This window comes from Candoia aspera, chromosome 17 (genome assembly GCF_035149785.1).
Source record: "Candoia aspera isolate rCanAsp1 chromosome 17, rCanAsp1.hap2, whole genome shotgun sequence".
In the NCBI taxonomy this organism is placed as follows: Eukaryota; Metazoa; Chordata; class Lepidosauria; order Squamata; family Boidae; genus Candoia; species Candoia aspera.
Window position 1 is genome coordinate 901349 of NC_086169.1, and position 24887 is coordinate 926235.

The following is a 24887-nucleotide window of genomic DNA, read 5'->3' on the forward strand; positions in this document are numbered from 1 at the left end:
GGGAAATGAAAATCAAAACCAGGGCACCCTGTTTTGGTTCCATAACCTTCCCTTCAACCCTCTTGCGTAGATTTCCAAAGTTTCACTTGCTCGACTATGAAGCTTAGAAAGAGATCTCTGGGTTGGCAGAGACCTGCCTTCTACGTGTTTGGGATTACAGCTCCCATCATCCTCCACCATTTAGGATGGAACTTGCTCCGGATAGGACTTGAAACCCATTTCATCTCCAGGGTAGCTGCTCCAGGAAGACGGTGTAGGCATGTTCTGGTTAAACAGGTCTGGAGGTTTTTTGCATCCCACCGAGAACCTGCAGCTGTCTTGTCCCAGAAGCGAGCCCTGTGCATGGTTTGTGCGTTGGAAATGTGCTGCTTTAGACTCTCTTGTGGAAAAAAAAAATCCCCAGACTTTGCTTTGTCTAGAAACTAGGGAAGCTGTGGCAGGCAAGATAAAGCTGGTCTCTCTCCCTCTTTCCTTCCTGATCTCCTCCCCCCCACCCCCGATTTTTTAAAGCCCTTTTATTGCCTTGCAATGGAGATAAAACATTCGACAGTCAATGAAATGTCTGCAGAGCTGGAGGAAAACTTGCAAGCTACCCATTTTTTCTGGCCTTGAGTGCAAGAGTAGAGCCACCCCCCAAACAAAATCTCCCCATCTCTTGCCCCCCCCCACCCCAACATACACAAAAGCAGCCTTGAACAAGCCTTGGGAAAAAGGGCTTGCTGAATGAAAATGTATTTAACAGTTGAAATATGAAAAAGCGGATTGCTTCTGTTGGCCGTTTGAAGGTGTCCGGATGTATGGGACTACGATTCCCCATCCACCAGAAGGGCCCATTTTCCAGGGGCAAAACCTTTTCCCAAACAAATCCAGCTTAGACCCTTGGCGCCCATTCTGGAATCATTGCAGCGGAATGAGAACGGAGATGCCTGGTCATAACAGAAGTGCCCCAAAAGGCATAGGCCGGAGAAACAAAAGATTACTGAAAAACCTGAAAAACAAAACGCCCCCCAGAAAGTGAGTTTCCAGACAGATTGTGCAAATGTTTGCAGTTTGCTGGAAATCTGAGTCGGTTCCAAGTCTCAGTTGCAAGCGGAAAAAAAACAGTGCGGGCATTGTTGGGTTCGGAAACGGTGTGAGTCGAGAGGGGCAGAAATGACCCGTGTACAGCCTTTTCGGACTGGGCTTCCGCACTAGTCAGAGTTGATAAGAGAACGGTGTTAATATTTTCGAAAGGAAACTTTTCTTTAAAAAAAAATAGAAAAGGCTCCCCGGTTTGCTTTCGTTGAGAACGGCTGCAAATAGATCTTGACCTTAATATATTGCCGAACTCTCCCTCCTTCTGCAAGAGAGGAGCATCCCACACACGAAGAAAAGTAAATTTTTTTAGTTATTTACAGAGCATCGTCCACGTGTCTGACGCTGTGCAAAAGCCAAGCAGGGGGGCCTTCAAATGGGATTGCTTCCCTCTTTGAGGACCAGAAACCCTTTTTGTGACCACGCCAGGCTTCAGAAAGCGGTTGGATGCAGAGGAGAAAGGGCGAAACTGGGGTCATCTGAGGGCTTTGACTCCTGATCGCTTAAATGGAGACTCCCGCTTTAGAGGCAGTCGATCTCCAGATGCTAGCCAAATTCGTGGCTAATGGTCTGAGATGCTCTATATTTACCCTTCCTCCCTCTTTTCGTTCTTTTTTTAAGCGGGAACGCCAACCTCGAGCCTTTTGATCATGGGGTTTAAAAATCTTCTTGCTTTTCCCCAGGACTATTTTTCTAAACTTCAGCAAAGGATCGTTACCTTGCCATGGTGCTGGAGCCTGAGCACCTCAATGATGCCATGAGCTAAACCGTGAAGGGCCACCCAAGACGGGAAGGTCATGACAGAGAGGTCAGACTAAATGCGACCCCTGGGGAAGGTAATGGTAACCCACCCCAGTATTCTTGCCATGAAAACTAAATGGATCAGTACAAGCAGAGATATGTCGGTATACCATTGGAAGATGAGACTCCCAGGTCGGAAGATGGTCAAAATGCTACTGGGGAGGAACAGAGGATGAGCTCAACTAGCCCCAGACGTGATGACGCAGCTAGCTCAAAGCCGAAAGGACGGCTAGCGGCCGAAGGTGCGGCGGTGAACGGCGAATCCGATGTTCTAAGGATCAACACACCATTGGAACCTGGAATGTAAGATCTATGAGCCAGGGCAAATTGGATGTGGTTATTGGTGAGATGTCCAGATTAAAGATAGACATTTTGGGCGTCAGTGAACTGAAATGGACTGGAATGGGCCACTTCACATCAAATGACCACCAGATCTACTACTGTGGACAAGAGGACCACAGACGAAATGGAGTAGCCTTCATAATTAATAGTAAAGTGGTTAAAGCAGTGCTTGGATACAATCCAAAAAACGACAGAATGATCTCAATTCGAATTCAGGGCAAGCCATCTAACATCACAGTGATCCAAATAGACGCCCCAACCGCAGATGCTGAAGAAGCTGAAGTAGAGCAGTTCTATGAGGATCTGCAGCACCTACTGGACAACACGCCTAAAAGAGATGTTATTTTCATCACGGGAGACTGGAATGCTAAGGTGGGCAGTCAAATGACACCTCGAATTACAGGTAAGTATGGCCTGGGAGAACAAAATGAAGCAGGACACAGGCTGATAGGATTTTGCCAAGACAATTCACTCTGCATCACAAACACTCTCTTCCAGCAACCTAAGAGACGGCTTTATACGTGGACTTCACCAGATGGACAACACCGAAATCAGATTGACTACATCCTTTGCAGCCAAAGGTGGTGGACATCTATACAGTCGGTAAAAACAAGACCTGGAGCTGACTGTAGTTCAGATCACGAACTTCTTGCACAATTTAGGATCAGACTAAAGAGATTAGGGAAGACCCACAGATCAGCTAGATATGAGCTCACTAATATTCCTAAGGAATATGCAGTGGAGGTGAAGAATCGATTTAAGGGACTGGACTTAGTAGATAGGGTCCCGGAAGAACTATGGACAGAAGTCCGCAACATTGTTCAGGAGGCAGCCACAAAATACATCCCAAAGAAAGAGAAAACCAAGAAGGCAAAATGGCTGTCTGCTGAGACACTAGAAGTAGCCCAAGAAAGAAGGAAAGCAGAAGGCAACAGTGATAGGGGGAGATATGCCCAATTAAATGCAAAATTCCAGAGGTTAGCCAGAAGAGATAAGGAATTATTTTTAAACAAGCAATGCACGGAAGTGGAAGAAGACAATAGAATAGGAAGGACAAGAGACCTCTTCCAGAAAATTAGAAACATTGGAGGTAAATTCCAGGCCAAAATGGGTATGATCAAAAACAAAGATGGCAAGGACCTAACAGAAGAAGAAGAGATCAAGAAAAGGTGGCAAGAATATACAGAAGACCTGTATAGGAAGGATAACAATATCGGGGATAGCTTTGACGGTGTGGTCGGTGAGCTAGAGCCAGATATCCTGAAGAGTGAGGTTGAGTGGGCCTTAAGAAGCATTGCTAATAACAAGGCAGCAGGAGACGACGGCATCCCAGCTGAACTGTTCAAAATCTTGCAAGATGATGCTGTCAAGGTAATGCATGCTATATGCCAGCAAATTTGGAGAACACAAGAATGGCCATCAGACTGGAAAAAATCAACTATCTCCATACCAAAAAAGGGAAACACTAAAGAATGTTCAAACTATCGAACAGTGGCACTCATTTCACATGCCAGTAAGGTAATGCTCAAGATCCTGCAAGGTAGACTTCAGCAGTTCATGGAGCGAGAATTGCCAGATGTACAAGCTGGGTTTAGAAAAGGCAGAGGAACTAGGGACCAAATTGCCAATATCCGCTGGATAATGGAAAAAGCCAGGGAGTTTCAGAAAAACATCTATTTCTGTTTTATTGACTATTCTAAAGCCTTTGACTGTGTGGACCATAACAAATTGTGGCAAGTTCTTAGCGGTATGGGGATACCAAGTCATCTTGTCTGCCTCCTGAAGAATCTGTATAACGATTTAAGCTTACGTATCCACTTAAAAGTCTTTAAAATCCCAGTTGGAAAAGCCAATTTCCTGGAATAAAAGGCAGGATTCAAAATTTGGGTGGGTGGGGGTCTGGCACAAAGGCAGGTTTGAGCAGGTCCGAGAACAGAATAGCAACAGCCAGATCACACATGGATCTTCAGCCCCTGTCCCAAAAGACCCCAGAAATCACAGCCATTGCTTCATCCCACTGGGGTTTCCCAGCAAAGTGGTACTTTGAGGTAGGCTGCACTGAACAGGGAGGTTCCATGTTTCACAGTGCAACTCTCGGGGGCGGGGGTGGATTTTTCCCAGAGACCTCAAGGTGTCTTTCTGGATGCCAACCAGCCTCACTGGCAGCACGGGTGAGCCCTCGAAGACCTGTGGCTGATCCCGAGCGACCCATGGCCTGTTGGGATTAACCCTCACCCACTTCTCTGCAACCTGCTTTCAGGCTGGCATCAGTTGCATGGATCAGATTCCTTGCTCATGCTTCCCTCCCCGCCCTTGTGCTTCTGCCACTTGCACACGCATGTTCCAGATGTCAGAAGGGTGGGGGGCTGGCAGGAGAACTGGGGTGATTGATGGCTTATTTTTCTAGAGCGTTTCAAGGCAGGATGGAGAAGCCGCCTTTTCTGCTGACATTTGCTATGCACAAACTGCAAGCAATTCTGGGTTGCAAAATTATGGGCAAGGAACGGGCACACCAACACCAAACCGGAATTCGCTGGGCTGCCTCTCTGGGTTAGAATGGGGTCCTTTGGCTGCCGCGAGCTGCTCCCATGCCAGCCACGGCCCCTTGGGCGGAACGGGGGGGTGGGGGCTCTCTCTTTGCCACCTTCTCTGCCAGGGCAGCAGCGTAAAAGCTGCCACCCTGTGCCTCCGCCTTTTCCGGGACCTTCCTCCTGGCACCTCTATTTCAGAAGACCGGCGGGCAGATCTTTCCTTCCTACCACCAGGTGCCACCCTCGGGGTTTACACAGAGCATTTGGACGGGCACCCCCAAGCTCCCTCTGCTTTCTGGCCTGCTTGGCACACACACACACCCCTCCGTCCTCTTCTGCCCACCTCTCTGCCTGTCGGAAGCCCAAGTGGGGTTTGTCCTCTGGGGCTGAGACCAAGGGGCATCCTCAGCCACGGAAGAGGGCAGACACACTCCTGCCCTTGATCCTGCCTGGCGTCCAAACGGCAGCCCCACACTAGGCATGGGCAGGCACAGAAGAGTTGGCCCCAAGGCACGGAGGCCTCTTTCCAAAAGCGTGTGTGAACGGATGCACAGAGGGAGTTCGAGGGGACGGATAAGGGATCGAGGGAGGCCGATCCAGCCGCTGTGCGTCCCAATATTTCTTCTTTTCCTCGCATTTCAGCTCCTTGATCTTGGCTTGCTCCGTAGCCCCCTTTCTCTGTTTTCCTACTTGTCCTTGTCTCCAGTTCACCGTGTCCCGGCCCCCCTCCCCGTTTTATTCTTTTTCCACATTGGCAAGCAAGCCACGCACCGCCTCAGCCAAAAGCAGCTGGCCTCTTTCTGTTTTAATTGAAAGCATGTGCAAAAAAGTCCTGCTCACCAGCTCTTTGACGTGTGCTCTCTGGCACACTCGTTCTTACCCATAAGCGGTCTTCCACCCTCACGCAAGCTTATGCGTTCCCTTTATGTTCACACGACACGCTTAACCTGGTTGCTGGACTAACCCATTTTCTGCGTTCACAGGACCCTTTCAGCTATCAGCTCACCAGATGGGCTGGACTGGTGCCTACACACCAAGCCACAATAAAACAAACCAAGGTTAACAAGTTGTGTGAATGTGGTCACTAAGTCTTTATCCGACTCAGCCGATCAGGTTCCGTGAACACGGCCGTGGGTTTTTATACATATTGCACAATTACCCTTTTTTATCTCAGTGACTCAGAAAGCGGTTTAACACAGCGAAAGAGAGAAATGAGTTTAACTGATAAAAATGATTAAGTTGCTAGGGCTGGATCTTAAAGGTGCTGATGGCAATTAATAGAATGTGAGATTTGGGTCAAAGAAACGATGAATAAAAATCATCAGCCTTTTCCCCCTCTAAAAGTCTATGTAACCAAATTAGCCGTGAAGGATCTGCATTAATGTTAAATCTGTAGATCTTTCCCTGGCTGGGCCGGGAAGGGTTAGGTAAGCCAGTTTAATTTGATACAGGGCACACTGAAAATAAAGATTTTCTTCTAATGAAACAGAACTCTATTATTCTGGAGCATTAAAAGTGCGGCATAAATGATGGCTCTATTTTGGTACCCTTGCAGCCTGCTTCTTTTAATTGAGTCTCCTTATTATGTAATTGTACCATTTACGCTATTTTTAAAAAAACAGACTCATTTACAGGTGCTTTAAAAAAAAGACCAAAAACCTCTGTAAGGTATTTTTAATCAACAACAGAGTTTTATGGCCGTTCCGCCTTCTTCGTTTTATCCTCCCGGGATGAATTTCTCCTTGGCTTAGGAACCGGAGAGCCCTTGACCTGCCTGGGAGGGTGCCAGGTGCCAGGCTGAACGATCCAAGCCTCCCTGCCTTGCTCTGTGTGTGCGCACATGCACCTGCGCACCTCCAGGATGAGGCTTTGCCCGTCTCCTCTCCTCTGGTGCCGGTCCGTTGCAGTCGCAGACGGATCCAGAAAACGTTCTCCGCAGACTCAGGGCATGGCGATGTCGCTTCTCCGAGAGGGTTGCGCCCTTGCAGAGACAGGGCAAGCCAAGGCTTGCTCGCTTGCATGGGGGTGAGGGCCGTACCACTCCTGTCCCAAGGCTTCCTGGCCCCTCATGCTTTGGGGTGCAGCGAGGGCCGTGGGACCTGGTTGGCCCTTCCGTGCCATCCTGGTTGCCTGTTCCTCGGGCTGGGTCTCTGCCGTCTTCCCAAACTGCTTTGATTCCTACTAACCTCCCCACCTCACTGCCATCCCTTGTCCTCCATTCATCCTTCCATGCGGGGTCCGTGCTGGTGGTCAAGAGCGGCCAAGCCCCAGAAAGTGGGGCTCGGTGGAACAGTGGGCGATCCCCGCATGACTCGGGCAGTTCTGGAGGTCCTTTCTCGAGTGGAACCGAAACCGGCTGGGGGGCACGGTTGAGCCGTTCTGTCTGCGTGGGAGGAGGGTGCCCCCTGCCCCCCTGACTCTCTCCTCTCTCCGCTACGGTCTAGGGGTGAGGCAGGAGCCAGAAGCGAGAGACGCCGCCGGGTCGGTCCACTTCACCTTCCTCATCGGCTGCGTCTTTGTGGCCTTCATCCTGGGCGCTTTCCTGTCCGGCCTGCTTGTCTCCTGCTACTGCAGCCACAGCTTCCAGAGGGCCAAACGGCCCGGCAAGGACCCGGAGGGCGGGATCCAGCGCCCACTCTCGCTGCGCAGCCTGGCGAAGATGAACACGCTGCTGGAGGGCCAGGCCAAGGAGGGGCGGATGGAGGCTGCTGCCACCCAGCTCTACGCCACGCTGCTGCCCGGCGAGAAGGAGCTGCCCAGCGCCGGGGCCAAGGCCGGGGTCCGGGAGCACCCAGAGCTCTCCGGCTTGCCCACGCCGGAGTCGACGCCCGAGCTGCCGACGAAGGGCATGACGGCCATCCGGAACCAGTGGGAGAAAAACCAGAACTTCAACAACGCCAAGGACGCTCAGGGGAAGGCGCTGCCCTTCCACCCGCCGGCCCCCAACGCCTTCCCCTTCCCCGGCCCAGGGGGGGTCCCTGGCCGCCTGCACGGCTATGATGCCCCCCTGGCGGGCTACCTGGACGAGAAGAAGATCCCTAACTCGGAGCGGGTCCTGGCGCGGCCGCCCCAGTGCTGCCTGCCCAAAGGCGTGGAGGTCACCACCCTGGAAGAGCTGCTGAAGCACCTCCACGGGGCCGGTGGCTCCCCCCAAAAGGGGCCAGCCTGTGTGCCCCCCGCCTTCCTGTCGCCGGCCGTGGCTTTTGCCAACCAGGTGCAGCCCAAGGTCCCCAACCTGGAGAGTGCCCCGTATTACAGCGCCTCCACGCTGCCTCGGCGGCTGGACGTGCCCCCAGACACACCCTCGCTGGCCTGCCCGGACAAAGGGGGCCGGCCAGCTGCCCACAGACATTCCCTCTGTGCCGCCCCAAAGCTCGTGAACCTCGGGGGCGCTGGCGGGGGGCTGCTGCTGCACCAGCCCAGCCTGGGTCAGGCAGGGAGGCTGCCCCCAGCCCTCCTCACCCGCGTGCACTCCACGGGGACCTCCCTGCCCCCGGAGGGCCCCCACGCCATCTTCCTGGCCAGGCAACACAGCTATGGGGACCAGGTGCCGCTGCCCAGCCATGGCGGCCTCAAGCGGTCTGTCTCCCTGATGAAGCCGGGCACGGCCGCCCAGCCTCTCTTCCAGCCTTCCTCTCCGCCCGCCCAGCCCTCTGGCCCCTTCAACTATTGAGCCCCGCGGAAGGAGAGGCTTGCTTGTCACTTGAACCCGGAGCCGGGGAGCTCTGAGCCTGTCGCTCTGCCCGTGCCCAAGGATGCCCACCTCCAGGGACTATCAATCCCAGTGTGCCTTGTGAGAGGGAAGGTCCCCCGCTGGTGGGGCAGGTGGGGCTGGGCGAGAGGGACGCCTGGTTTCTGCCCCTCCCTCCCTCCCTCCCTCTCTTCCCGCAAGATGCTTCTGGAAGCCTCTTTGGCCCGTCCAGGTGCCCCGAGTGGCCCCTGAGCAAAGCTGGCCATTCCTCCCTACCTCACGGGTGAGGGCCTTGCAGGTGGCGGCCTTGGCAAAGTCCACGCTCACCCATTCCTTATGCAAAGCATCTCTCGCTCAACCGAGGCTGCCCGGGCCCCGGCTCACGCCCTGCGAACGGGCACAGAATTTTGCTTCCAAAGGCTGGCAAAAGCGCCGCGGGCACAAACCCACCAGGGAAAGCAGAGATGCATTCAAGCAGCTGGCCAGGAACAGGAGCCCTGTAGGGGCCCCGGGGGCCCTTCTTCCTCTCTCCCAGTGCCATCCTCTAAACGGTCTTGTTTTCATTCCCCGTTTGGCACAAGGACTAGAAACTCAATGTTGTCGTTTTGGAAAGACTTGAGGGTTCGAAGGGTGGATTTCACGCTGTCGGAGTGGGGCAAAATGGGTCGGGGAGGGTTTCATTGAGGATTCGTCGAGCCCCGATGGCATCCGCCCAGAAAGCAAGGGGCATTTCCGGAGACCAGGTGGGCTCTCCAAAGCGGAGAGTGATGCTCGGCTCCTCAGCGGACCAACCCCGAAAGAACTGAGCCCGTGCCGGGCTGGTCCGCCCGCACCTTTCATGGGGTTAGAGAACCGTGTTTGCGTAGCAGTGGGGAAGGGTGGACCCGGCCTGTCTGTGTAGCACTTTGGCTATTTGTGCGTGTGTGCTTCTCCCAAAAGAGCAGGATACGGCCCCCTTCGGTGTGGGGCCTTCTGGGAAATGTGAAGAGACTTCCAAGCGAGCCACGTTACGCGGGCTCTTGGCACTCGAACTCGTGGCCTTTCCCTCCTGCTGACTTTAAGACTTTGCAGCCTGAAACTCAGCAGGGATCTGACCTCATTCTGGAAAACTGCCCTCAAAGCTCTCTTCCTTTCACCCTGTTTTGGCCACCCTCTTTTTCTAAAAACGCCCCAGGGAAGAGCTGCTGCCGTTCCATTCGATGGCTGGGAGAATTTGATGAAGGCCAAATTACGTCCATCGAGGGAGGTCCCCGTATTTTCCTTCTCAAGTTACTCCCCGTCCGGCAGAGTTTTAACACTGACCAACTTGGTTCATCTCCGCCTGCTCCTCGATTCTTGGTTGGCTTGCTTTGGAATACTACCCAGCTTTTAAAATCAGCTCGCGCAAGGTGCTAGTCCACAAAAAGTTTTTGTAAACTTGTTTCCAAGATTCCCTCCCACCTCCATGAGCGGGAAAGGAAATGTATGGATGTTTTCCAACGTGCCCAATGTCAGATAGTGGTTTTTCCACAGCTGGTGTGCAAAAAGAAAAAAAAAAGTAAATGCCTCTCTTTTTAAAAATGTATAAAACAAGAAGGGGTGGGGGGAGAGAATCCTTTTAATATTGTAGTCGCAAAGGCCATTAGTCCCTAAATCTGCTCCTCTCCAAAATTTGAGGTCAACCAAAGAGGAGGAAGAGAAAGCGAGGAGGGGTGAATCTGCAAACCAACCCCTTTTGCCAAGTGCCATCCAAACAGGGAGATCCGAGGGCTGCAAAGCTGTTTCTGTTTTTTATCACATGCACAGGATGGGAGGGGGGGGTGAGTGTGTGTGGAATTTTGGCATCTTCTTGGAGCACTTTTTTTTTAAATGTACATAAAGTATTAATATATGTGTATATTTCATTGTTTAACTTCATATAAGAGAAGTAAAAAAAAACCCCTCACCTAGTTCAGTCACGAAGAACGATCAATGACCAGCGGCTACTGTGGTCTTTCTGGCAGAGAAGGCCCTGCTTGGCCTGGGCTTGGGGTCAGTTGCCCTCACTCCAGATGGCCTGGCCTGGATGATTGGAGTTGCAGGCAGACGTTGTGGGAAGAAGGCCAGTGGTGTAAATATCTGGGGTTTACAGGTAGTTCTTGTGTAGCGACTGCCTCATTTAGCGACCATTCACAGTTACAACGGTGATACAAAAGTAACTTTGCGGCCAGTCTTCGCATTGACGACCTTCGCAGGTCTGTAAAGCAAAGGAAAGCTGAAGTCAGATCATAAGCAGAGTCACAGTTTCATGTAGCGACTGCTTCACTTAACAACCAAGTTGCCAGTCCCAAGTGTCCCTAAATGAGGACCACCTGCACTCTGGACATCAGGGAATGGAGGCTCCAAACTTTTTTTTTGGAACGCATCCGGTGGCTTGGTACTTCTAAGATAGAGTGCTCCTGCACATGGGGTTCTTCCCGTTGTTCAATGCAGCAGTCCACCTAGATGACTGAAGGGGTGTTCCTAAAAAGCAGTGATTTTTTTTCCAGCTTGCGTTTCCTACCATCAAGAACCATTTCCTTTCTTGTGTGGTGGGGGGAATATCTGTCTTTCTCCAGCACCTCGCTTCCTGCCCCTTCCACAGAAATGTAGGGCCTTGAGCACCCCTTGCCCCTCACCCAGGTGTCTGGACTACACTGCCCATCCTGTGTGATCACTGACCGTGCCAACGAGGGCCATCCAGAAGGGCCGGAGGATGATGCACCAAGGGGGGACCCTTTCAGCTACTTCTGCCCATTCAGTTTCCCAGAACATCTGGCAGATTCCTGCAGCCTTAAGTCCCTCTCTGCTCTCAGGCCTTCCTCTGTCTGCTAGACATCTGGGCCATCCCCCCCCCCCCCAAATCATTCTTGGTTTGTTTTGATGGTTTGATTGCTAAAGCAGAAGGTCCGTTGGGGACCCGTCTCTTCCTCCTGCTTCATGTTCACAGACTCCCCCTCCCCAAACTGGGCAGGTGGCTGGTGGGAAAACTGCCCCCACCCCCAAAGAAACACCTGAGCCCTGCCAGGGATGAGCTCACTGTTTAAATCATGATATATTATTATTGTTTTTTTAAGTTTCCAAATTGTGGTTAGAACAACCAAGGGCCTTGCTGGTGAATTGCTTCCGCGCCGGCCACATCTGCCGAAGCTGAGGTCAGAAGGAATGGAGGGGTCCTCCAGTCGGCTGGCTGCCACCCCCCGGCTTCGGAGAAAACCCTGGGAATTGTAGTCCGGCGCACTGAGGGGACTGTCTTTCCAAGAAGCGGCTAAGATAGAGAAGCAAGGCAATTCTTAGCTGATGCAGCTGTTTAAACCATTTAACTGGGTGTTATGACCGAACTCCGGTGTTGCAGCACAGCTGGGAAAGTTACATGCTGAGCAAAAAGGGGGAGGTGCTTCTGATTACAGATTTGGAGAGGGTTCCAAAAGAGGCAATATGGAGAGCCAATGTGTAACTCTTGGGCCGAATCAAGGCTGAGCATCCCCGGTCGATGTGCAGAAACTCCCACATTTTGGGCAGGGGATGTGAGCGGGTGATGGGTAGCAACATCCCAATTCCCCAAACGTTGCTGGGATGCCAGGGGTTGTGGCACCCCTCGCAAGATTACTTTTCCTCCCATGAAGTCTGGGAGAGCTCCCAGTCTGCATGGGGCCAGGCCCCTTTGAAGACCCCTCGAAAGAGCAGCGATGGCACCCAATGCCCAGCAGCTGCAGACTCTGTGTTGGAAGAGGAGAAAAGAGGCCATTTGCCCAAACAGCTCGGCGGATTTTGTGGGAAATTACCTAGGAGAGATTTTCTTTGCTTGGCAATTACCATCCAGTGGGGACCATTAAATTTGCCTCCCGCCTTCGTCCGGGTGCTGCAGAGCAAAAGGCAATTTCAATTAATTTCCAAAGCTGGGACGGGATGGGGGAGAAGCGGTGCTGGCTGGCCAAACCCCCAGCCTCTCAGCTAGCCATGTTGCGCGATCAGCATTCAGCTTTAGATCCTGTTCTGAAGCAACACAGCCCCGGCTTCCTGCAGAATTGGGGAAGGAAAATGCCAAGTTAGCCCTTTCATACAAGCGAGGTGCCAGATGTTTCTCTCTCCTCTCTTTATAGAGAAAGAGGCCTGGAGATGGTGGTTGATGACCTGGGGGCTTGCCAATCAGGGCTGTGCGGCGGGGGGGGGGGGCGAGGAGAGAAAAAAGGCCGTTCCTTAGAAATGAAAACAGCATCCTGCTTCCGCCAGAAACGCTCGGCCTCCCTTCACTTGTATCGGTAGCATGTTGGGTGGCAAACAGCAAAGGAAAAGTTACGGAGTTCTTCTGGGACAACATCTGGCCAGCTGTTGTTCAAGCAGGACGCTGGACCAGAGAGGGCCTCGCCCTACCCAAAGCTGGGAAAGCCTCTGAGTCCAGGAACTTCTGGGTGCAGCAAAAGGAAGAGACAAGAACTTTCCTGAAGTTCCTCAAGTCTTCTCAGGCGCTCAAGTTGAATCCTGCCGCCTGATTCACCGGAGGGCCCCCTCCTTCCGTTTTATTGGTGCCAGGGCCACCCTGAAAAGATTCAGGGGTGCCAATTATTTGAGGGTTTCAGTATGATGAATAAATGGCTTCATAGCTTCACTGACTTCTTATTAGTAAAGGAAATCCGGCCATCAAATCTTCCCAGAACTTCGGTTTAATCCAGGAACTGGACCAGATGCAGCTGGTGGTTTCCCTGAGGACGGCCTCTGAAACCAGACCCCATTCATTGGCTCCATCTTCGCCACATCCCCCACCCCCAAACTGTGGCTGCGTATGTCTCATGCGGGCCTGGTTCTGATCCCCCCCCGCCCCAAATAAATAACTCTCTTTAAACATTCCTTGAAAAGGGCCTGAAGGGAGGTGTCCAAATGCCTTTGAATCTTTAACTGTGCATCAATTTTTTTAAAAGGATATGAGAGAGAGGCACCTTTTGCTGAGAATTTTTTAAAAATGAGGAAATTGGGGGTCCCCTTTCCTTCTCCCTCAACTGCTGAGAAATCTGTGCATGCTCAAAAGCTCCAAAAGAAGAAACATGGCCTGGCAGTGCCACCTGGTGGCTTCCTTGGGAATCACACACTTGACAGTGACAGACAGCCACAGTGACAGGCACAAACAAGGTCCGCGGGGGAGAGATGGAAGGGTCTGGGGTCTTCTATTTCCAGCACGTTGCTCCATCCTTGGGAACAGCCACAAGGGATGCAAACTCAGGGGTGTGTCAGCAACGCAGGGCCCCATTTTCTCGTGTCCGGCCTTTGACCAAAGATGCATGAACCTGGGCTGGTCATGAAAAGCGACTAAAAAGCTGGGTGGGACCAGAGAGGCTTATTTTCTGCTAAACGGTTTCTTTCAACCTACACAGGTTCACGACAGGTCCTGGCCTGCCTTTTCGAGACCTGGAAGCACAGTTCTGCCAGTAAAGGGAAAATGCCAACCTCAGATCTTTCCAGTTGAGACTGTGGTTGGCAAAAGACGGCTGCACCCTTTTGCAGCCCATAATACAAAGTCCCCGATGCCACCGATTGGAGGCCAAATCCCACCAAACTCTATCCTCTTGTTTTTTGTGGGGTGGGGGGTGGGGAGGAAGATTCACAACCACAACTCCCCATTTTTCTGGTAAATTTTGGTAAATTGCATTGTGCGGTCTTGCCATCGTGCGGTTGGCAAGACGTGTCACTTGGACACTGCAGTTGTTTTCTTAATCCAGGGTTAGGGTTTAGCCATTATTCGCTTCCTCTGGGCAGCTCAGAGCAAGCCCTGCAGCCATTTTTCTCTCACCCCGATGCCCCCCCCCCAAGTTTAGTCTTGGGTAGGAAGCCCCTGCTGCCACGCATCCCATGTTCCCAGCATCCTCGCTCCTGCCTGGTCCAGCATGCAAGGAGTTTGCTCCGTCATCTCCATAGAAACCGGTTGCCACGGGCAACAGCTATGAAGCATCTTGGGCCCTTTGGCCAGGGACGTGTGGGCACCAGAGGAACCAGCCGCCGCCACCACCACCAAGAGAGGAACTGCACCCCCTCCAGAACTCTCTCCCTGACCCAATCCTGTGTGGGGCGAAGGGCTGACTTCGCCCAGTTCATCTGCTGCCTGCCTCCGTATGCCACTGTCCATCAGTGAGGAAGATGCAGGAAGCTCCGGGCGATGGCTGGTGTGCTGATCCCACCCAGCCCTGATTTCCTAGGAACGGCTGGGCAAGGAAGGTGCCATCTACCAGTTGTTGCTAGGGACTGGCTTGGCTTTTGCCCAGGTGAGATCTCCCGTTTTCTTTCCACAGGTCTCCACGGAGCTGAATGGGAGTTGCTGGGAGTTGGGCGGCGCCGGTCGAAGGGTGGGACGGGTGCCTTTGACAGGAAGGGCCCCGCATCAGTGACGGCTATGGGACACCCCCAGCACCTAGGATATGCACCACCTCCCATTTTGCTTCTGAGGCTCGCTGCCCTGAAAATGTCATTCCGTTTGCAGTTCGGTATTGCATTATTAATATCCTCCTCTGCAAAAGGTTTTTTTTATTATTTTAAAACCTTTAGGGCAGCGTTGGAACAGCAGCAACTAAAAAAAAAGTGTTTTCCCCTGGGGAGAGGATGTGGGAGGAAGGTAGCCTAAGAGCCTTTCCTAAACTCTCACCCCCACGATGGGTTGGGGATTGAACCGGATAAAACAAAGCACGTTTGGGAGATGCCACTACAGGGGTGGCCCAACACGGTGTGCAGACCAAGATCTTGTTCATAAACTGTGGTTTGCAGGGGTAGGAATGGACCCAGCCACAAACAGCTCCCAGGCTTGGTTCAGGGAGAGACCCCACCCTGAATTTTTTCAGGCCCCCTCAACTTAAGCTGGTGCAGAGCTGCCTGTGAAACGCCATTGCTAACAGGGCCTTGGTCCCCTTCCAGGCAGCGCTGTGGACACGGCCGGCCACTCAGGGTCCTCGTCCCCATGGCCACCGGCCTGGGCAGCTCCCTGCCAGCCCTGGCCAGCGCCATCCGGCCCGACCCCACCCTAACCCTGGAACAGAAGGCCACCTTCGTGTTTGTTTTCTTCCTCTTCGTCTTTCTGGCGGTGCTGATCACCCGCTGCTTCCGCATCCTCCTGGATCCCTACCGGAGCATGCCTTCGTCCACGTGGACTGATTACGTGGAAAAAGACACATTGGACTACCGCCTGGCCTGATGGGCGGGAAAGGCGGCAGCGGTGCCAAGCCCAAGCTTGGGTCCTGGTGCCTTGGTTGAGCCTCCATGAGCGGGGGCAGTCTATCTGCCTGGGCACAGCAGAGATGACAGGCTATGCTTTTGTGCCGGGATGGTGGGCGTAAAGCAGAGGTTCACCTGGGAACCAGGGGGCATCTTAGAGGAGCGGACCGAGGCGCTTGGTCAGAGCGCGGTGGCCGGATTAGGAACAGGCCACGGGAAACGATGCTCCAGCAAAGCCAAACCCATCTGTGGAACCCGCTGCCACAAGATGGTGCCCCGACTGCTGGCCAAGGGGGCCTCCTCTGGTTAGACACGACGGAGCTTTCCTTGCTGGACGTGGAGGGCTTTTCAGACGGAAGCAAAAAACGCAAGCCGCTGCCTGAAGTTTTTGACGCTGCATGCTAGCCTGCAAGGAACTCTGATGATCCAGGGTGATCGCACCACAGTCACTGACGCCCCTCCATTCCCTCCAGATGTTTCTCAACCTCAGCGACTTAACTCCCAGAATTCCCCAGCCAGCGGTTGGGAAACACTGCCCTACAGAAGCAGAGAACCCCCCTGGCTTTACCCAGACCAGGATTTGGCACGTGAAGATACTCTGCCCTGTAACTTCTATGACCCTGGAGGACTGTCCACCAGCTTGGCGGTTTGGCCCCTGGCTGGCATCTCACATGCCCACACCCTGCAAATTGGAAAAGCAAGAAGACCAGCTGTCGTGCCCTGGGTAGTTTTAGAATTAACCAGGCTGTGGAGGGTTGATGATGCCTTGCAAGTGAGAAATGCTGCAAAATGTTGCATGACAGAAGCAGGATCTGCTCTTGAGCTGGGGTCGAAGAGGGAGTGTGCCCGAGTCCTTACTCGGGGCTTCCAACAGCTTTCCGCCCACTCAAAAAACAGAATGACTTCAGAGTCCCCACCTCTGCCTTCCTGCTTCCTGAAGATCCCCCCGCCAGTTATGGGGGGCACTACAGGTAGTCCTCAACTTATGACTATTTGTTTAGCAACCGTTCGAAGTTACGACGGCACTGGAAAAAGTGACTTGTGGCAGGTCCTCACACTTACGGCCACTTTCTCCCCCAACGTCCTTCAAGTTTCCATCTGCTGTAAACAACCCTCTGTGATACTTATGCTTTTCTCTCTTCTCTTTCCTTTCCTTTCCTTTCCTCTGTTCGTCTCGCATTTGGGACAACAAGTTCCCCTCCAGCGCTAAAATAAACGCACGGTGTTGTTTCAGGATATTCTTCTAAATTTTCTGCCTCAAAAGCGAGCCTTTAGAAACTCCATATACCTGCTCTTTACATCTGGGGAACGAGAGGGATGGCCCTAAACAATCGGTGGTGGTCTTGGGACACAATCCTGGCCCATTGAGGTCACCTACTTGGGTGGAGCAAAGGAGACCTCGCTGGCTTAATTCTGTGTCTTAGGAAGGGACAAGACGCAGCTACCCTCGGCCTTCTATCAACCAAACAGTCCACCCCCCTGAAAAAAAAAAAAAAATCAGGGGGAAGGGAAAGAGATGGGCACATGTTGTGAAACGTTTTAGGCCCTAAAACAGAAAATACAGAACGCTATTCAAAAAGCAGAAAGAGTTTATTGGATGTTTTTTGGAATCTTTCACTGCCATAAAAGAGGGGGCAACATTTGTAGCTGGCAAGGGGTTGGGGGGACGCCACCCCCTGCAAGTCCCTGCCTCTTCAAGGACCAGTAAGGCACAACTTTCTCCACCCACCTCCAGCCCAGTCCGTCAAGCAAGCTTTGGTCTGCAGGCCCAGCTGCTTTCTAAAGCAGGCTTCTCCCGGGATCGAATGCCAAGGGTGGCACGGGGGTTTTCTGCATGGCCCCAGCGAATGCTCGCAAGGTCTTGCAAAATCTGAGTTTCAGCTCTGGGAAGACCAGGGAAAGCACCCTTCATGCCAGCAGAAGAGGGAGGCAGATCCCAGAAGGCTGAGAAACAAGATGCAAAAGTCAGTTTTGCATTCTTTGGCTGGCAGGAAAGGAAGGTGCCAAACCAAAACTTCTGATTTCGGTTTGCCTTGAAAAATAAAACTTCCAAGCAAGTTTCTAGCCCTGAGAGAGGACACAGGGTTTGACAAAATCAGAGGGCAGATTTTGACCAAAGAGCAGCTAGTCAGCTGGAGGGGGGCGCTCCCCTTCACTGGGAGCGTTCAAGCAGAGCCCGGGCACCCATCCATTTTAGCACCCTTGCTGGTCTCAAAGCCTCTGCTGAAAGGAACAGAGACGCTGTGGGCTTCCTACCCCACGGAATGGGCCTGCACAGAGTAGGTGATGGGTGGGCAGCCTCGAGGACCCAGCTCCCCGATACCCACGTCAGTCTTCCTGGGGAAAATCTCTGGTTGCCTTTTTTTTTTAAACAAGCGCAGCAAAACAACCACCTGGAGGTTAGGAAGTGACCACCTCGGTGGCCACATCAGCCGGGAACATGGCGCCGATCTCCTCCAGGGCAGCCCCTTCTCTCGTGCCTGCCTCCTGCTGGCCCATGGCTTCCAGCCTCTGGCGGCAAAGCTCCGCTTCCCGCTCTTTCTTCAGCAGCTGGCTTCGGAATTCCCAAGCCTGACGACTGGCCTCCCGGAGCTGCTGCCGCAGGGCATCTCTTTCACGGCCATCCTAAGAAACAGTCGTGACTTTATCACTGGCGGGGGGAAGATTCTGCAAAGAGGGACTCAGAGGAGTGGGTCCCAGCAGGGGTGGGGGGGAGTGTGCTGCACAAACCCTTGAATTTCTGGTTTAGGAAGGAAGAGGTGTTGCACCTCGGTTTTTCTAAACTACAGCGGAGCAGGACTGCACAAGACGCTGAGCCACGAGTCCTGGTGGACAAGCCTGCGATGGCTGGGTTCACACCAGGTCCAAGCCAAAACCGAACCGACTACGGGGTGGTTGGACATGCCATCTGAACCATGACTAAGGCTTGCAGTTCAGGTCTCCTGAATCTCAAATTCGCCCGTGGAGAAAAGTCACCCTTTTGCATCTCCAGCTGTGCAAGTCTGCAGGTCTGGATTATCAGCTGGGGATTATAGGAGCTGAGGTCCAGCACCACTGGGGGGCACCGGCTCTTTGAGGACAGCTGTGAACGTCGGTGGGTGGGGGGCTGTTTTTACCTCTCCCCCTTCTTGCTCGTCCTTCTTCCCATCCACCTCCTGTTTCACCTTGACTTTCTTGGGGGGCGGCTTCTCTGCTCCAGCCACGTGGCGATCCTCGCTCGGGGTTTTGAGCGTGGGTCCTTCTGCGTCCTGACCAGCAAGTATGGCCAGAACTGCAAGCGAAGGCGGGGGCAAAGGAAAAAAGGCAGGCATTAAAATAGGGAGACTTAGTAGAGGAGTTTAGTAAGCCAGGGGGCAGTTGGATGCAACGTGGGCCGATTAAAGAGGACAGAAAACTACCACAAAGGGAAATTCCTAAGTGGTTTGTGGATTGTTTCCAGCCCTCCCTCCCAAACTTTTGAGAAAGGCAGAATCCGAAGGCTGGCGGGCTGGCTGTCACCAAAAAAAGAGTAGGGATGGTATCCAAAATAAGGCATCTTCTTCCTGCCACCTCCCAGCATACAGCGTCAAAGACTACGGCCCCCGTTGGCCCTGGCCACAGCGGCCAAGGCTGAAAGGCGTGTTCCTCAACCCTGGGGACTTTCAGATGGATGGACTTCACCTCCCAGAATTCCCCAGCCAGCCAAGCTGGCTGGGGAATTCTGGGAGGTGAAGTCCATCCATCTGAAAGTTCCCAAAGTTGAGAAACATGGCCTTAAGGATAAGGCAGTCCAGACATCTGGCCAACGCCTGATCAAGGAAGGCTATTTTGCATCACCCCCTTACCTTGCTGCCTGTTCGGCATCGTGACAATGAACTGCTGCCCGAGGCGAGTGGCCGGCAGAGCTGTCCGGAGATGGCCCAGAGGGACGCCCTCAGTCACGACCGCAAGAATGTGCTGGCCGCTACTGACCACCTGCTGGAGGGAAGCATCCACTGGGTGGGTTTCCACAATTTCTTCCGAGACAGCTGTGATCAAGGAAGAAGTATTGAAGCCCGGCAACAGTGCAACATCAGGATCCTGAGGACCATCCGGACCAAGGCCCTGCTGAACATTTCTGGAAAATGGCAGGCTCTGCTTTCTAAAAAATACTGCTTGACCTCCTGGTGGAAATAAAACGCAAGCCATCTGCAGAAAAGCTAAGGACTTGCTTCTTCCCTCGGGGGCATTAAGAGTGGAAAACTGTGTTATTCTACCGATCTGATGCTCTTGAGCGCCCTCCTTCAGCACTGCTTGTTTCAGGCTGGACCCCAAAACCTCTAAGGGGACAGAACCAGTGCACCAGGGTCATCCTTGTCCCACGCACCAGCGCTCCCTCTGCCAGCCTGAAGATGCTTTTGAACGTACCAGGAATCTGGCTGGCACTGGAAAGGGGAGCTGAGGCCTCTGCAATGGCTGCCAGGGTAGCGAGAACAGAGGTGGTTGTGCTTGGAAACTGCCCTGTGGAAACAATGGAATTGTTGGGCAGGGAAGAGAGAGATGAGCATTAAAAAAAAAGAAGTTAAGATGCTCCAGAAGTCCCATGTGTCACAGCAGAGGGAGACAAGGGGGCCCATGTCCTCGCCCGTTAGCAAGGGTTGGAGGGGGGAACCAAGCGTCGCAGAATGGCCCAACCTGAGGTTGCTTTGGTGTCCGCCAAAGAAATGATGCTGGCCAAGCTCAGCAGTTCTCCCGAAGCCAGGATGAAGGGCTGGCCCACCGTCACAGAGCTGGAGATGCCATGCGCGCTCTCTGGGTTGACCTGATTCTGCATCGCTTCCTGGGGAAGAGAAAGTCTTTCGGGCCTCATGGAGACATGCCAAAAACAGCTCCTTTGCTGCCAAAGCCAACCTCAGCAATAAGCCGCAGTGAAAACTACTCAAACGGGTGCTTGAGGTTCACTGCAGAAAGTCTCCCCCAAGCTGGTGCTTTTCAGATGTCTGGGACACCAAGTGCCATCCTTTCAGACACGGTGCAAGTTGCAGTCCAGGAGAGCTGAAGACTGAGAGATTGCAAAAAGCTGCTGGGGGGCAGAAATGAGCAGGCCCTTTCTGGGTCTCCAAAGCAGCAGGAGGCTTACATTCCCCTGCCTTTTTTTCATCAGCAAGCCATCAAATGGTACCCTACTCTGCTGGGTGCAATTGAAGCCAGAATCCCGAAGACGGATGGTTTCAGCCAGAAATGACAGCTCCATCCAAGCGCTAGACAACGGGAAGAAGGGGCATTTCTAGCCGCAAAAGAAAGTCAAGGCCCGAAGACGGGATTTCAGGCCCACCTGCAGCAGCAGCAAAGTTTCGGGATTATTCTTGTCCAAAGCGATGTCAAAAGCAGACTTGTCGAACTTGCTGAAGGCGTGAACATCCGCCCCGCACTTGAGGAGCAGCTCAATGATGTCCCGGTGGTTGTGTTCAGCCGCCCAGTGCAAGGCCGTCATCTTCAGCATGTCCTTGGCGTTCACGTCGGCACCATTCTGGACATTGGGACACCACCGGCTGGATCAGAACCGTTTTGGCAGTGCAAAGGAAAGAAAGGCCGTAAAGACCTTCACATGCCTGCAAGACCCTGACTGGCGGGGAAAAGCTGAATGCCAGCTGAAGCACCTGCTTACCCTGACCAGGAGCTCGACAATATGGCAGTGGCCGTCTGCAGCCGCCATATGGAGGGGCGTCCGGTCCACCTTGGTCCGAGCGTCTCGACTCATCCCGGCCCGAAGCAGAACTTCTGCCGTCAAATAATGGCCATACTGAGCAGCGAGATGAAGGGGCGACGTTCCCAGCTGTTGGATGATTAAGCGGGAAGGTTATTATCCTTTGGTAGCCCTCCAGTTTGCCCTGTGGAGCCGTGCTGAGCTGCTTCCATTTCCTTTCTCTGTAGGAGGGAGGATTCGGCTTGAGAGTCAGAGATAAACCCTTTTGGTCTCCTGTCCTGAAAGGGACGGTCCGGCTGCCCCCACCCTGCCTTCCGCCCCTTGTGGGCTTTTTCACTCTGGACCCACCCAGTCGGTGGTGAACGGGGCTCCGTTGGCCATTAGCAACCTGACTTCATCGTCCTGGCCTTGGCGGGCTGCTTCCAGGAGCTTCTTCCCCAGGTCCACCAGCGACATCTTTATACATGGGAACAGATGGTTTCAAAAATCTGGGGGAAGAAAAGCCTCACTGGTTTGGATGGGGGGGAAGAGGTCAGTGCTGGGCCTGCATGCCCCCCTGCCTCCCTTTCAGGCCCTGGCTCTACTCACAGGAGGAAAGAGGCGTCCAGGCCATTCTGCTCCCCGAGTGGCGTCCTCCTCTCCATAAAACCTTAACAGAGAAGGCAGGGACATCATAAGTGGCTGCGATGGGAATCCGGGATGGAAAAGCAGTGGGCAGCCAAACCAGCCATTGCCCCATTCAAGGGTTGTGGTGACGTCCCACTTCCGTGCCCTTTGACTGCAAGTGGCGGAGAAGCTCCGATTCCAGGCAGGGTCAGGCCCACCAACCCGCTCCAGGGAAGAAGGAGCTCCGTCCAGCCCACTCATTTCTTCACCAGATGCTTTCTGAAGCGACTGCCAGCCTCAGCCTTCGCCACAATCACGGGGCGAAATTTTGTGTTTTTCCCCTTAGGCCAAACGCAGAGTTTACTGCAGTGCTTTCCAACCGTGGCCACTTTAAGGTGGGTGTTCAACTCCCAGAATTCCCCAGCCAGCATTCCGGGAGTTGAAGTCCACCCACCTTAAAGATGCCAAGTTTGAAAAACACTGGTTGACCGCTTGACTCGGCCACTGAACTGACTGACCGCTTGAGCTCGGACCGTGCCATGACCCCGAGCTCGCGAAGGGGCTGGGTCTGCCCACGATCCCAAGCCATGCTCGAGCTCACCCAGGTTAACTCCAACCCAGGTTAACTTGAAGAGTGCAGCAAGGCGTGTAGTGTGAGCACAGCCAAGGAGCATGACCCATGATGGGAGTTGTAGTCTTGTGGCCATGCCACTCGAAAGGGATCCCCATCCGGTCCTGCCGTCTGGGGATGATGGGAGCCGCAGTCCCTCTGGCTCTGCTGGTCGGTGGACGATGGGAAGTGCAGTAGCCCAGGCGTGGGGATGAGAGGCACTGGAGTCCAGGGGGTGGGGAGCATGGGCAGTATAATCCGAGGACGATGGGCGTTGTAGTCCAACCCTCCCCTGGGGGGCGCCTTTTCTCCAGGGCCCGTCACTGCCTCCCCCCAGACCCGAACTCACCCTGGGAGGCGGCGGGGGGCCTCCTCGTGGCCAGATCGGCCTACTTTGGGGGGATCTTCGCGCTCTGGAGGAAACGGCGGGCTTTGACTGGGGGGTGTTGTTGTTGTTTTCAAACGGCGAGGCCCCTCCCCCAAACGCCGCCGCGGGGAAGAAAATGGCGGACCCGGAAGTGTCCCTGTGCCCGGCTGGGGTGGGGGAGCCCTGAGGGTGTGACACACACGCCTCGCGCTTCCGGGTGTGGGAAGGAAGTCGCTTGGCGCGGCGGGGACGCTCTGCCCCTCCGCCTCTCCATGGTAGGGCTGGGCCGGCCGCGATCTCTCCGTCCCTGAGTGGGAGGCGCTCCCTCCCTCGGCGTCTCTATGCTCGGGCGCCCCTCTGGTCCGTTGGCGGAACCTCCCGGCGTCAGCGGGGCAGTTTTGTCCGTCGCTGGCGTTAATCCGGGCAACCGCCTATGCCCGGCCCCAAATGTCGCCAGTGGTGCCCTGAGTTGCCTGAAGTTTCCACGCGTGTGTGTGTGTGTTAATTGTATGGGGGGGTACCCATTTGGGGGGGGCACAAATGTCAAATGGGTGGAAGCCTAAGAACCCTCATCCTGGATCTCCACCTCGCCCCGGGGAGCCCCCCAATGAAGCCCCTTCCCCCCAAAGCACTGGACTATGACTCCCATCATCCTTGGCTGCGGGAGCTGCAGGCTGGGGCTGGGGCAGGGATGCCCCTCTCTGCGGGAGCCTTTCCGGGGTCAGGCCCTGTCTGCTGCGCCCAGCCAGCCCCCTGCCGCAGAATTGCCCCCGGTGGGTCTCAGAATCTCTTTATTTGCTTTTATTGGCAGGGTGAGCAGCCGCAGCCGGCCCAGGGACCGGAGGAGCCGTGCGAGAAGTCCCTGCGGTGGTGTCTCTGCTCAACAAGTCTCCTGCCTTCACCCCCACGGGCACCGCCAACGGGCCTGGTTTGCCCCACGCGGCAGCCCAGATGAGCCTGCACGGGGCTCCTTGCCTGCGCGGGTACGGCCGTTCGGTTACATTCCCCACCAGGATGGCTGGTCGCTCCTGTTCACGTGGCCCGAGCAGCCTTAATCCACGCGGTTTTCATTCCTTGCCAGGGGAGGAAAGAGAGGAGGACCGGGGTCTGCATATGCACACCCATCCTCCCAATTCAGCATCCTCTGGTCCAGAAACACTGTGCCTGACACGTCCCCCATGTGGCCCAGCCCTTCCCTTCATTCTTCCACCCTGAAGCCAAGATGGAAGCAACTCTGTCCAAGCACAACACGCCAAATATGTCAAGCGTGAAGGGAGCATATTAAAGCACAGATGAGCCGTGGCAACACGCACGTGCCTGAGAACCAAAGGGCCTTCCTGGAGCCAAGTCATGGGTGTGACCCTGAGTCTTGTTTGCTGCCACGGAAAATCCGGTGCTTACGGTTGGATTTGAGGCCAAGAACTTCAAACTTGGCCTCTTTAGAGGGCCCTTAGGATTTGGACTTGACTCTGATTTTAAGGCAGGGCTGAACTTTGAGCGCATTACTCTGGGAGGAATCGGTGTGTGTGAATCATGACAATTTAGGTAAGGGGGGAAGCAAACCCACTGATTTTCCCATCTCTGAAAAAGAAAAAGGACAATTCCCCTTTTACAGAACATACAAACAGTTCTCCCTTCCAAGATCCTTTTTTTTTTTTAACTTTTTACCCTGACTCCTGACGTATTAAGCTCCAGCAACATTGGGCCCGCTGGCTGTGAAGGTGAGGGGACCTGTAGATCCACACATCTGCACTTTGCCAACTTGTGCTGGGGTGTGCAGGAGGTGGGTGTGATTCACCAATCTTCAGTATCTTTCAGATCCTTGTGAAACGAATGTCAGAACCCCTCCCACAAAACACTTGTTTTACTATTTTAATCTTGAATCTGGCTCTGCAACGTATTCTGCGCCTGGATCTGTTTCTTTGCCCTGTAACAGGGACAACCTTCTTTGCACATCCCCACTCCAGTTTTCATTGACTTTTGCTCTTTCTCTGCCGTTTCCCTCCTTT

At 53.8% G+C, this 24887-nt stretch overlaps 3 protein-coding genes across 4 annotated transcripts in view; 2 read left to right on the forward strand and 1 right to left on the reverse strand.

Moving 5' to 3' along the window:
• The window catches only part of SEMA6C (semaphorin 6C), a 44572-nt gene extending 34816 nt beyond the window's left edge, over positions 1 to 9756 (forward strand). For both annotated transcript variants that reach the window (XM_063317132.1, XM_063317133.1), the window contains one exon: positions 7193 to 9756. In XM_063317132.1, coding sequence (XP_063173202.1) covers positions 7193 to 8421 — 1229 coding nt within the window. In that variant the 3' untranslated portion in view covers positions 8422 to 9756. The remainder of the gene's footprint in view (positions 1 to 7192) is intronic.
• Positions 9757 to 15205: 5449 nt separating this feature from the next.
• LOC134506680 (cortexin-3-like) lies at positions 15206 to 15746 on the forward strand. The gene has a single exon (XM_063316957.1). The coding sequence runs from the start codon at positions 15377 to 15379 to the stop codon at positions 15608 to 15610; it is 234 nt and encodes a 77-aa protein (XP_063173027.1). The 5' UTR covers positions 15206 to 15376; the 3' UTR covers positions 15611 to 15746.
• A 1509-nt stretch (positions 15747 to 17255) lies between these two features.
• Positions 17256 to 21944, reverse strand: GABPB2 (GA binding protein transcription factor subunit beta 2). The gene is made up of 9 exons (XM_063316850.1): positions 21884 to 21944; positions 21644 to 21783; positions 21257 to 21424; positions 20924 to 21118; positions 20283 to 20428; positions 20017 to 20129; positions 19455 to 19637; positions 18747 to 18901; positions 17256 to 18255 (listed from the first exon to the last, which is right to left on the reverse strand). Exons 2-9 carry the CDS (start codon positions 21749 to 21751, stop codon positions 18031 to 18033), a joined length of 1293 nt encoding a protein of 430 aa, XP_063172920.1. The 5' UTR covers positions 21752 to 21783; positions 21884 to 21944; the 3' UTR covers positions 17256 to 18030.
• Between the last annotated feature and the right edge of the window lie 2943 nt (positions 21945 to 24887).